General features: G+C 47.5%; 2 protein-coding genes across 2 annotated transcripts in view; one reads left to right on the top strand and one right to left on the bottom strand.

The window, feature by feature from the left end:
- LOC118380885 (putative cytochrome P450 120) overlaps positions 1 to 13,456 on the bottom strand; it is a 345,267-nt gene that overhangs the window by 192,148 nt on the left and 139,663 nt on the right. The window lies entirely within an intron of this gene.
- LOC118371101 (poly [ADP-ribose] polymerase tankyrase-1-like) overlaps positions 1 to 13,456 on the top strand; it is a 178,274-nt gene that overhangs the window by 136,288 nt on the left and 28,530 nt on the right. The window contains exons 6-11 of the mRNA XM_052458728.1: positions 3,826 to 3,920; positions 4,079 to 4,145; positions 4,887 to 5,073; positions 5,215 to 5,336; positions 5,413 to 5,504; positions 5,609 to 5,687. Of these exons, the coding sequence (XP_052314688.1) occupies positions 3,826 to 3,920; positions 4,079 to 4,145; positions 4,887 to 5,073; positions 5,215 to 5,336; positions 5,413 to 5,504; positions 5,609 to 5,687 (642 nt within the window). The remainder of the gene's footprint in view (positions 1 to 3,825; positions 3,921 to 4,078; positions 4,146 to 4,886; positions 5,074 to 5,214; positions 5,337 to 5,412; positions 5,505 to 5,608; positions 5,688 to 13,456) is intronic.

Genomic DNA, 13,456 nt, shown 5'->3' with positions numbered 1-13,456 from the left:
TGGTTTCCTCCTTATTACCGGGGCCAACATACTTCCCCTGTCTGCATCTGCTCCTGTAATGCCATACTATGACCTCACCCTGCCATCCTGTAGCTTGTCACACCTTTTATCCTTGTTTTGGACTTGGGTCATTGTCTACTTTTGCTGTTGTAATTATAATGTGCATGTTACGAAAGCTTTTTTGCATTTTGGTACTATTGTCCAGACCAAATAAGAGTTGTAAATTATCTATGGGTGGACAATTTACACAGATCCTTATTAATTGTGTAATCAGTGAAAAGCAGGAAAATCTTTGTTGTGCACTCTTCATTGGCACTTTTGTCTCGTTATTTTGTTCACTATTCTCCAGTCACATACTTTTTCCTCACCTAGAAAGTACATCTGAAAGGGGCTGAGGTCCAGCCTTTTTCGTGCTACCTCTTTATTCACTGTCTGGCTGTGACAATTTGATTTAGTCTCTGATACCCACTCAACGCACGTTCGCTAGACAAACTCCTGTCTCTGAGTTACAGTGATGCTCCACTAGTCATCTGTGTGTTCTGTTGATAGAACTCCACTGCTGCTGTCTCTTCCATGATGCTCCACTAGTCATCTGTGTGTTCTGTTGATAGAACTCCACTGCTGCTGTCTCTTCCATGATGCTCCACTAGTCATCTGTGTGTTCTGTTGATAGAACTCCACTGCTGCTGTCTCTTCCATGATGCTCCACTAGTCATCTGTGTGTTCTGTTGATAGAACTCCACTGCTGCTGTCTCTTCCATGATGCTCCACTAGTCATCTGTGTGTTCTGTTGATAGAACTCCACTGCTGCTGTCTCTTCCATGATGCTCCACTAGTCATCTGTGTGTTCTGTTGATAGAACTCCACTGCTGCTGTCTCTTCCATGATGCTCCACTAGTCATCTGTGTGTTCTGTTGATAGAACTCCACTGCTGCTGTCTCTTCCATGATGCTTCACTAGTCACCTGTGTGTTCTGTTGATAGAACTCCACTGCTGCTGTCTCTTCCATGATGCTCCACTAGTCATCTGTGTGTTCTGTTGATAGAACTCCACTGCTGCTGTCTCTTCCATGATGCTCCACTAGTCATCTGTGTGTTCTGTTGATAGAACTCCACTGCTGCTGTCTCTTCCATGATGCTCCACTAGTCATCTGTGTGTTCTGTTGATAGAACTCCACTGCTGCTGTCTCTTCCATGATGCTTCACTAGTCATCTGTGTGTTCTGTTGATAGAACTCCACTGCTGCTGTCTCTTCCATGATGCTCCACTAGTCATCTGTGTGTTCTGTTGATAGAACTCCACTGCTGCTGTCTCTTCCATGATGCTCCACTAGTCATCTGTGTGTTCTGTTGATAGAACTCCACTGCTGCTGTCTCTTCCATGATGCTCCACTAGTCATCTGTGTGTTCTGTTGATAGAACTCCACTGCTGCTGTCTCTTCCATGATGCTCCACTAGTCATCTGTGTGTTCTGTTGATAGAACTCCACTGCTGCTGTCTCTTCCATGATGCTCCACTAGTCATCTGTGTGTTCTGTTGATAGAACTCCACTGCTGCTGTCTCTTCCATGATGCTCCACTAGTCATCTGTGTGTTCTGTTGATAGAACTCCACTGCTGCTGTCTCTTCCATGATGCTTCACTAGTCATCTGTGTGTTCTGTTGATAGAACTCCACTGCTGCTGTCTCTTCCATGATGCTCCACTAGTCATCTGTGTGTTCTGTTGATAGAACTCCACTGCTGCTGTCTCTTCCATGATGCTCCACTAGTCATCTGTGTGTTCTGTTGATAGAACTCCACTGCTGCTGTCTCTTCCATGATGCTCCACTAGTCATCTGTGTGTTCTGTTGATAGAACTCCACTGCTGCTGTCTCTTCCATGATGCTCCACTAGTCATCTGTGTGTTCTGTTGATAGAACTCCACTGCTGCTGTCTCTTCCATGATGCTCCACTAGTCATCTGTGTGTTCTGTTGATAGAACTCCACTGCTGCTGTCTCTTCCATGATGCTCCACTAGTCATCTGTGTGTTCTGTTGATAGAACTCCACTGCTGCTGTCTCTTCCATGATGCTTCACTAGTCATCTGTGTGTTCTGTTGATAGAACTCCACTGCTGCTGTCTCTTCCATGATGCTCCACTAGTCATCTGTGTGTTCTGTTGATAGAACTCCACTGCTGCTGTCTCTTCCATGATGCTCCACTAGTCATCTGTGTGTTCTGTTGATAGAACTCCACTGCTGCTGTCTCTTCCATGATGCTCCACTAGTCATCTGTGTGTTCTGTTGATAGAACTCCACTGCTGCTGTCTCTTCCATGATGCTCCACTAGTCATCTGTGTGTTCTGTTGATAGAACTCCACTGCTGCTGTCTCTTCCATGATGCTCCACTAGTCATCTGTGTGTTCTGTTGATAGAACTCCACTGCTGCTGTCTCTTCCATGATGCTTCACTAGTCATCTGTGTGTTCTGTTGATAGAACTCCACTGCTGCTGTCTCTTCCATGATGCTCCACTAGTCATCTGTGTGTTCTGTTGATAGAACTCCACTGCTGCTGTCTCTTCCATGATGCTCCACTAGTCATCTGTGTGTTCTGTTGATAGAACTCCACTGCTGCTGTCTCTTCCATGATGCTCCACTAGTCATCTGTGTGTTCTGTTGATAGAACTCCACTGCTGCTGTCTCTTCCATGATGCTCCACTAGTCATCTGTGTGTTCTGTTGATAGAACTCCACTGCTGCTGTCTCTTCCATGATGCTCCACTAGTCATCTGTGTGTTCTGTTGATAGAACTCCACTGCTGCTGTCTCTTCCATGATGCTTCCTTTTCTTTTCAGCTCCTCCTTAGGTTTGTTGTTTTGTCTGCGTTTGCTCGAAATCAGTCACTGCCTCTTCACAACAAACGTAGCAAGCTACATTTCATGATTTTCCAGAATCACAGTTGTAGGACAGCCCAACAAACTGGCACCAAAGCACCAATTTCCTGTGTTGTGTTGGCAGCAGCCATTGTTCTAGCGCTTCACTACTTGACTGTTGACTAATGTGTCGAGCACTCTGCTCAAAGCAGAAACAGCTGAGAGAGGCTTTCACATGGCTGCTACGAGGGAAGCCATTGATTCACATTTTTGGTCCAGCTTGAGTTGGCAGTTCCCTAATTGCACTAATTATTTTAAATGAGGTGATGTACGCTATTTGACTATTCAGTGGGAAGACCGAGTCTGTGAGATGAGATTAACATAATTTAGGTTATACACACACACACACACACACACACACACACACACACACACACACACACACACACACACACACACACACACACACACACACACACACACACACACACACACACACACACACACACACACACACACAGCCTCCATCTGGAAGACAATAACAAAAGAGAAGCGAGTAGATGTGAAAGGATATGTAAAGCAGTGCAGTCATATAGCCAAGGCTAGCCCACTGGGGTTTACCCTGAAGTGTTAACTATAATGATCACAATGATATTTTCCTCCCAGATCAGCTCTTTGTATTGCTGATTCTGGTTCTGAGCTCATTGTAGTTCTGTTTCAGTGAACCACCTCCTGGTAAACGTTCCATCCTCCTGAGTCCATTCCTCCCTCTCTGGGATCTCCCATCAACCTCTCTCCCCAGAGACACACACTCATATATAGGCTACCACTGAGGAGCAGTGCTAACGCGCTATAGGTGTGGTCATGGGCATCCACCTCCTGCTCTTGCCCAGTAGGGGGTGTTTTGTTAGGTAGAAAGTGTCGTCTCAGATTTCCTTGTCTTATTCTGATTATTCTCTCTCTCTTTTCTCCTCTGTAGTCCACCCCTCTCCACCTGGCTGCAGGATACAACCGGGTCAGAATAGTCCAGCTCCTACTACAGCACGGTGCCGACGTACATGCAAAGGACAAAGGGTAAGTGTGTTTGTTGTTTGCCATGTGTCGTGTCCCCCCCAATGTTTTTGAAATGTTGAGTTCACACTTCATAACTAACTGAGCTGTTCATTACACAGATATACAAAGTCTGTTTCGTATGTGAATGAATGTTGTCTATGTGTGCCTCTCACCCTCAGGGGTCTGGTTCCTCTCCATAATGCCTGTTCCTATGGTCACTACGAAGTGACAGAGCTGCTGCTGAAGGTAAGAAATGCAGCATTTCTACTCGCCTCTGCTGCTTCGTGTGTGTCCTGGCATGCTTGTTATGGTGTGGCTGTGGAGCTCAGTTGGTAGAGCATGATGCTAGCAACGCCAGGACAGTGGGTTTGGTTCCTGGGACCACCCATACTTAAAATGTATGCACGCATGACTGTAAGTTGCTTTGGATAAAAGCCTCTTTTAAATGGCATATATTATGAAAGTGAGAATCCTTTAGCTCAGAGGCTATAGAGCCCTCAAATTAAACTCTCCATTGTTCCCCTCAAACCAGGGACTGATTTTAGCCCTCATAATCAGGTTGAACAGGAAACCAGCAGGCTCCTCGTAGGGTCAGAGTTGAATAGCTCTTGTATAGTGGGTCCTGAGAAAGACGTTATTTTATCAGGTGTTTTCAGAGGGATTCGTAGCAGCTCTGTCACTGCCTGAAAAACCTATCTGGGTTCCTTTGACAGAAAACTCAGACTTTTTTCACTTCTTGTCTGAGTTGGTCTTTAAGTCTCAAGACTGACTGGCTAGTTTACGGGAAGTCCTCATCACTCACCTGATGTTTGATGTCAGATATCACGTGAGTGCTGCGGTAACACCTGAGTCGTAACGCCTCAATGAAAAGTTCCGCAAAATCTTTGCTCTTATTGGACTAGTTTCAAAAAAACATTTTCACCTACCTGCCACTTTCTTTCCTTTACAATATCGATTGTGTCTAACACCCCTCTCTGTTTCCTGTAGCACGGAGCGTGTGTTAATGCCATGGACCTGTGGCAGTTCACCCCTCTCCACGAAGCTGCCTCGAAGAACCGCGTGGAGGTGTGTTCTCTGCTGCTGAGCCACGGGGCTGACCCCTCCCTGGTCAACTGTCACGGGAAGAGTGCTGTGGACATGGCCCCCACCCCAGAGCTCAAAGAGAGACTCGCCTGTGAGAACAGCATCTTCTCTAACACACTGACACACAAACACACACACTGTCACACAGGCCCACACAATAAAATGTTTTGGGTTGTGTGTGTAACTGTTTGGATGACATGGTCTTTCTCTCCGCCCTGTGTGTGTTGTGTAGATGAGTTTAAGGGTCACTCTCTGCTCCAGGCAGCGCGGGAGGCAGACATGGCCAAGGCCAAGAAGACCCTTGCTCTAGAGATTATCAACTTCAAACACCCACAGACCCACGAGACGGCACTGGTAAGACACACACACTACACACACTACACACACCACACAGGGCTACAGTGTTAAATGAACTCTTCTTGTGTTGCAGCACTGTTCAGTGGCCTCTCCTCACCCCAAGCGGAAGCAGGTCACAGAGCTGCTGTTACGTAAAGGTGCCAACGTCAACGAGAAGAACAAGGAGTGAGTGTCTTCCTGTTTACCTGACCTCTGTCTGACCTCATCCCCTAACCACTTATGTCATGACTATGTGGACTCAAACCTGTGGGTGCGTTTTGTTGCTGCAGCTTCATGACTCCCCTACACGTGGCTGCTGAGAGGGCACACAATGACATCATGGAGGTGTTGCAGAAACATGGAGCAAAGGTACAGTATTTACCTCACCCATCCATCCATCCCTTCACCCATCCATCCCTTCACCCATCCTCACCCATCCATCCATCCCTTCACCCATCCATTCCTTCACCCATCCTCACCCATCCATCCATCCCTTCACCCATCCATCACCCATCCATTCCTTCACCCATCCCTTCACCCATCCATTCCTTCACCCATCCTCACCCATCCATCCATCCCTTCACCCATCCATCACCCATCCATTCCTTCACCCATCCCTTCACCCATCCATCCCCACCTTTAGTTAACCAGGTAGGCAAGTTGAGAACCTCATTTACAATTGCGACCTGGCCAATATAAAGCAAAGCAGACAGGACAGAGTTACATGGAGTAAAACAAACATACAGTCAATAATACAGGTGAGCAAATTATGTGAGAAGGGAGGTAATGGCAAAAAAGGCCATGGTGGCAAAGTAAATACAATATAGCAAGTAAAACACTGGAATTGTAGTTTTGCAATGGAAGAATGTGCAAAGTAGAAATAAAAATAATGGGGTGCAAAGGAGCAAAATAAATTAATGAATTAAATACAGTTGGGAAAGAGGTAGTTGTTTGGGCTAAATTATAGGTGGGCTATGTACAGGTGCAGTAATCTGTAAGATGCTCTGACAGTTGGTGCTTAAAGCTAGTGAGGGAGATAAGTTTTTCCAGTTTCAGAGATTTTTGTAGTTCGTTCCAGTCATTGGCAGCAGAGAACTGGAAGGAGAGGCGGCCAAAGAAAGAATTGGTTTTGGGGGTGACTAGAGAGATATACCTGCTGGAGCGTGTGCTACAGGTGGGAGATGCTATGGTGACCAGCGAGCTGAGATAAGGGGGGACTTTACCTAGCAGGGTCTTGTAGATGACATGGAGCCAGTGGGTTTGGCGACGAGTATGAAGCGAGGGACAGCCAACGAGAGCGTACAGGTCGCAATGGTGGGTAGTATATGGGGCTTTGGTGACAAAACGGATTGCACTGTGATAGACTGCATCCAATTTGTTGAGTAGGGTATTGGAGGCTATTTTGTAAATGAAATCGCCAAAGTCGAGGATTGGTAGGATGGTCAGTTTTACAAGGGTATGTTTGGCAGCATGAGTGAAGGATGCTTTGTTGCGAAATAGGAAGCCAATTCTAGATTTAACTTTGGATTGGAGATGTTTGATATGGGTCTGGAAGGAGAGTTTACAGTCTAACCAGACACCTAAGTATTTGTAGTTGTCCACGTATTCTAAGTCAGAGCCGTCCAGAGTAGTGATGTTGGACAGGCGGGTAGGTGCAGGTAGCGATCGGTTGAAGAGCATGCATTTAGTTTTACTTGTATTTAAGAGCAATTGGAGGCCACAGAAGGAGAGTTGTATGTCATTGAAGCTTGCCTGGAGGGTTGTTAACACAGTGTCCAAAGAAGGGCCGGATGTATACAGAATGGTGTCGTCTGCGTAGAGGTGGATCAGAGACTCACCAGCAGCAAGAGCGACCTCATTGATGTATACAGAGAAGAGAGTCGGTCCAAGAATTGAACCCTGTGGCACCCCCATAGACTGCCAGAGGTCCGGACAGCAGACCCTCCGATTTGACACACTGAACTCTATCAGAGAAGTAGTTGGTGAACCAGGCGAGGCAATCAATTGAGAAACCAAGGCTGTCGAGTCTGCCGATGAGGATGTGGTGATTGACAGAGTCGAAAGCCTTGGCCAGATCAATGAATACGGCTGCACAGTAATGTTTCTTATCGATGGCGGTTAAGATATCGTTTAGGACCTTGAGCGTGGCTGAGGTGCACCCATGACCAGCTCTGAAACCAGATTGCATAGCAGAGAAGGTATGGTGAGATTCGAAATGGTCGGTAATCTGTTTGTTGACTTGACTTTCGAAGACCTTAGAAAGGCATGGTAGGATAGATATAGGTCTGTAGCAGTTTGGGTCAAGAGTGTCCCCCCCTTTGAAGAGGGGGATGACCGCAGCTGCTTTCCAATCTTTGGGAATCTCAGACGACACGAAAGAGAGGTTGAACAGGCTAGTAATAGGGGTGGCAACAATTTCGGCAGATCATTTTAGAAAGAAAGGGTCCAGATTGTCTAGCCCGGCTGATTTGTAGGGGTCCAGATTTTTCAGCTCTTTCAGAACATCAGCTGAATGGATTTGGGAGAAGGAGAAATGGGGAAGGCTTGGGCGAGAGTTGCTGTTGGGGGTGCAGTGCTGTTGACCGGGGTAGGAGTAGCCAGGTGGAAAGCATGGCCAGCCGTAGAAAAATGCTTATTGAAATTCTCAATTATGGTGGATTTATCAGTGGTGACAGTGTTTCCTATCTTCAGTGCAGTGGGCAGCTGGGAGGAGGTGTTCTTATTCTCCATGGACTTTACAGTGTCCCAGAACTTTTTTGAGTTAGTGTTGCAGGAAGCAAATTTCTGCTTGAAAAAGCTAGCCTTGGCTTTTCTAACTGCCTGTGTATAACGGTTTCTTGCTTCCCTGAACAGCTGCATATCACGGGGGCTGTTCGATGCTAATGCAGAACGCCATAGAATGTTTTTGTGTTGGTTAAGGGCAGTCAGGTCTGGGGAGAACCAAGGGCTATATCTGTTCCTGGTTCTACATTTCTTGAATGGGGCATGTTTATTTAAGATGGTTAGGAAGGCATTTAAAAAAAATATCCAGGCATCCTCTACTGACGGGATGAGATCAATATCCTTCCCAGATACCCCGGCCAGGTCGATTAGAAAGGCCTGCTCGCTGAAGTGTTTCAGGGAGCGTTTTACAGTGATGAGTGGAGGTCGTTTGACCGCTGACCCATTACGGATGCAGGCAATGAGGCAGTGATCGCTGAGATCTTGGTTGAAGACAGCAGAAGTGTATTTAGAGGGGAAGTTGGTTAGGATGATATCTATGAGGGTGCCCGTGTTTAAGGCTTTGGGGGGGTACCTGGTAGGTTCATTGATAATTTGTGTGAGATTGAGGGCATCGAGTTTAGATTGTAGGATGGCTGGGGTGTTAAGCATGTTCCAGTTTAGGTCGCCTAGCAGCACGAGCTCTGAAGATAGATGGGGGGCAATCAGTTCACATATGGTGTCCAGAGCACAGCTGGGGGCAGAGGGTGGTCTATAGCAGGCAGCAACGGTGAGAGACTTGTTTTTAGAGAGGTGGATTTTTAAAAGTAGAAGTTCAAATTGTTTGGGTACAGACCTCGATAGTAGGACAGAACTCTGCAGGCTATTTTTGCAGTAGATTGCAACACAACTTTGGCAGTTCTATCTTGCCTGAAAATGTTGTAGTTTGGAATTAACATTTCTGAATTTTTGGTGGTCTTCCTAAGCCAGGATTCAGACACAGCTAGAACATCCGGGTTGGCAGAGTGTGCTAAAGCAGTGAATAGAACAAACTTAGGGAGGAGGCTTCTAATGTTACCATGCATGAAACCAAGGCTATTACGGTTACAGAAGTCATCAAAAGAGAGTGCCTGGGGAATAGGAGTGGAGCTAGGCACTGCAGGGCCTGGATTCACCTCTACATCGCCAGAGGAACATAGGAGGAGAAGAATAAGGGTGCGGCTGAAAGCAATAAGAATTGGTCGTCTAGAACGTCTGGAACAGAGAGTAAAAGGAGGTTTCTGGGGGCGATAAAATAGCATCAAGGTGTAATGTACAGACAAAGGTATGGTAGGATGTGAATACAGTGGAGGTAAACCTAGGTATTGAGTGATGAAGAGAGAGATATTGTCTCTAGAAACATCATTGAAACCAGGAGATGTCATTGCATGTGTGGGTGGTGGAACTAATAAGTTGGATAAGGTATAGTGAGCAGGACTAGAGGCTCTACAGTGAAATAAGCCAATAAACACTAACCAGAACAGCAATGGACAAGACATATTGACATTAAGGAGAGGCATCCTAGCCACCACTTGCGTTCCGTCAGTAGATTAGTGGGGTTCCATGTGGTAGAGGGGATTAATCCAAATCACACACAAAAAAAAAATTACATGAAAAACAATAGATATAGTTATAGAGGCCCAAGAAGAAACATAATAATAATACAAATAAATAAATTGTCCGATTGTCTATTCTGAGAGCAGCCGGTAAGACGGTTAGCAGGCCGCAGATGGGCGTTCAGGTAACGTCGCGATGGAGGAGCCAGCCGGATCTCCTTCGGGTAGATAACGTCGGCAGTCCAGTTGTGAAGGCCCGGTGGGGCTCCGCGTAGGCAGTAAAACGGGTCCGGATAGGTGACTGCAGCCCAGGAGTGATTGACGAAGCTCAGGAGTGATTGACGGAGCTGGCTAGCTCCGGAGTAATTGATGTTTGCTCCGGAATCGACGAAAGCAGATAGTCACACGGATAGCAGCTAGCTAGCTGTGAGATCCGGGTATGAATGTCCAGATAGCAGTTGAAATCCAGGGACATGGAGAGAAAAATTGGTCCGGTATGTTCCGTTCCTAGCCGCGCTGCGCCGTACAAAACTGGCGATAGATTTTCGAGCTAAAGGATAGCTGATGACCACAAACCGTGGTTAGCTGAATACTAACGATTTGCCAGTAAGGAAGCTAACTAGCTTCTGAACTAGCTTCTGAACTAGCTTCTGGATTAGCTTCTGGATTAGCTTCTGGGCTAGCTCCTGGCTAGCTTCTGGCTAGTTTCTGGCTAGCTTCTTTGAGTTTCTGGCAAGCTTCTGGCTAGCTTCTTGGAGGATTGCAGATTTGAGGTAAATAATACTTAATACTTATTTATAAATATAAATTGGTGAGGCGGGTTGCAGGAGAGTGTTTTGAAGATGAGTTGATGGAAAATAAAAGTAAAATGTATGTGAAAAAAGTTGTAAATATATATATATACAGGACACGACAAGACGAGGACAAAAGACGTCTGAACTGCTATGCCATCTCGAGCATATCCCCTTCACCCATCCTCACCCATCCATCCATCCCTTCACCCATCCATCCCTTCACCCATCCTCACCCATCCATCCCTTCACCCATCCATCCATCCCTTCACCCATCCTCACCCATCCATCCATCCCTTCACCCATCCTCACCCATCCATCCCTTCACCCATCCATCCATCCCTTCACCCATCCTCACCCATCCATCCCTTCACCCATCCTCACCCATCCATCCCTTCACCCATCCACACCCATCCATCCATCCCTTCACCCATCCATCCATCACTTCACCCATCCATCCATCCCTTCACCCATCCATCCATCCCTTCACCCATCCATCCATCCCTTCACCCATCCATCCATCCCTTCACCCATCCATCCATCCCTTCACCCATCCATCCATCCCTTCACCCATTCATCCCTTCACCCATTCATCCCTCACCCATCCATCAATCCCTTCACCCATCCTCACCCATCCATCCCTTCTCCTATCCTCACCCATCCATCCCTTCCCCTATCCTCACCCATCCATCCCTTCACCCATCCTCACCCATCCATCCATCCCTTCACCCATCCTCACCCATCCATCCCTTCACCCATCCATCCATTCACCCATCCATCCATCCCTTCACCCATCCTCACCCATCCATCCATCCCTTCACCCATCCTCACCCATCCATCCCTTCACCCATCCATCCATCCATCCATCCCTTCACCCATCCATCCATCCCTTCTCCTATCCTCACCCATCCATCCCTTCCCCTATCCTCATCCATCCATCCCTTCACCCATCCTCACCCATCCATCCCTTCACCCATCCTCACCCATCCATCCCTTCACCCATCCTCACCCATCCATCCCTTCACCCATCCTCACCCATCCATCCATCCTCACCCATCCATCCCTTCTCCTATCCTCACCCATACATCCCTTCCCCTATCCTCATCCATCCATCTCCTCACCCATCCATCCCTTCACCCATCCATCTCTTCACCCATCCTCACCCATCCATCCCTTCACCCATCCATCCCTTCACCCATCCTCACCCATCCATCCCTTCACCCATCCTCACCCATCCATCCCTTCACCCATCCTCATCCATCCATCCCTTCACCCATCCCTTCACCCATCCTCACCCATCCATCCCTTCACCCATCCATCCATCCATCCCTTCACCCATCCTCACCCATCCATCCCTTCCCCTATCCTCATCCATCCATCCCTTCACCCATCCTCACCCATCCATCCCTTCACCCATCCTCACCCATCCATCCCTTCACCCAGACGGGCAGGTTCAATGGAAACACCTAATCCGAGTGTAAATCTGAGCCATTTGATTGAACCCAAACCCTGGGAGGCATGATGTTTCTCTAACTAACTACCCAAAGACAGAGAGTTTTGTCTTCTCAGTGTCGGGTGGCAATCTGAAGTCACCTGTTTTGGAGCTGAATCGCGTATGGTATTACTTAACGCACCAACAGTCTGGACAGCGGGAAAAGACTGTCTGGTTCTGAGAGCTCCATCAGATAAGAATGACCTAATGGATGGAGTGTTCAGAGCCTGCCATTCCCCCTGAAGATCTCACCTTAACAGGCTGTCCTCTGATGCAGGCCTGGGGCAAGACACACACCAGGTGTACACTGTTTAAAGCCAGACAGCCACTAAAGAGAATCCTCTTGATATCTTTCCTTGATAGATTTATTTCAATAGTGTCAGTGTTGTATGTTTTATATTGCTTTCTAAAGAAACACGGCCGAGACAGACATGAGAGGCTCTGTGGTGCTTTTGACAGCAGCGTTCGTTGAGCAGCTATCCAGAAAAGAGAAGCCTCTACACGCAGTGGTCCTTTAACTGCCATGTCTGGCTTGTCCTTCCAAAGTCATGAGTGCAGGTAGCTATCCCCCACAGAGACCCAGCACTAGTTAGCTGGGTAGGGAGCATGACAGAGGGAACAGACATCCAAAGTAAACATTATTCACCTCAGCTATCCATCCCTTCAGCCATTCATCCCTTTAGCCATTCACCCATCCTCAGCCATCCATCCATTCACCCATCCTCAGCCATCCATCCCTTCAGCCACCCATCCTTAGCAATCCAGCCCTTCAGCCATCCATCCCTTCACCCATCCTCAGCCACCCATCTTCAGCCATCCTCAGCCATACATACCTTCATCCATCCATCCCTTCAGCCATACATACCTTCACCCATCCTCAGCCACCCATCTTCAGCCATCCTCAGCCATACATACCTTCATCCATCCATCCCTTCAGCCATCCATCCCTTCAGCCATCCTCAGCCATACATCCCTTCAGCCATCCATCCCTTCAGCCATCCTCAGCCATATATCCCTTCAGCCATCCATCCCTTCAGCCATCCTCAGCCATACATCCCTTCAGCCATCCATCCTTCAGCCATCCTCAGCCATCCATCCCTTCAGCCATCCTCAGCCATCCATCCCTTCAGCCATCCATCCCTTCAGCCATCCTCAGCCATACATCCCTTCAGCCATCCATCCCTTCAGCCATCCTCAGCCATCCATCCCTTCAGCCATCCTCAGCCATCCATCCCTTCAGCCATCCTCAGCCATACATCCTCAGCCATACATCCCTTCAGCCATCTAAAGTAAACAGCAGCACGTGCCTGACTGCCTGCCTGGCTGGCTGAGCAGTCAACACAGTCAAGCAGTGCCTAGTATTGGAGTTTTTCTGCTGTGCTCAGATCAGTGTGTCTGTGGGGAGCAGGGCTGTGCTGTGTTGTTCTAAGCAGAGCCTCCCCTTTCATTGGAGTTGAATCAAATGAGGACATCCCAGGAGCTAAGAGAAACGGAGATGATGCTGAATGAATAAGTCTGTCAGGAAGCAAACTTAGACATGCATGCTCTTATAGACACATA

The sequence above is a fragment of the Oncorhynchus keta genome, chromosome 12 (genome assembly GCF_023373465.1).
Source record: "Oncorhynchus keta strain PuntledgeMale-10-30-2019 chromosome 12, Oket_V2, whole genome shotgun sequence".
NCBI classification, from domain to species: domain Eukaryota; kingdom Metazoa; phylum Chordata; class Actinopteri; order Salmoniformes; family Salmonidae; genus Oncorhynchus; species Oncorhynchus keta.
This window is presented reverse-complemented; position numbering and strand designations above follow the sequence as displayed.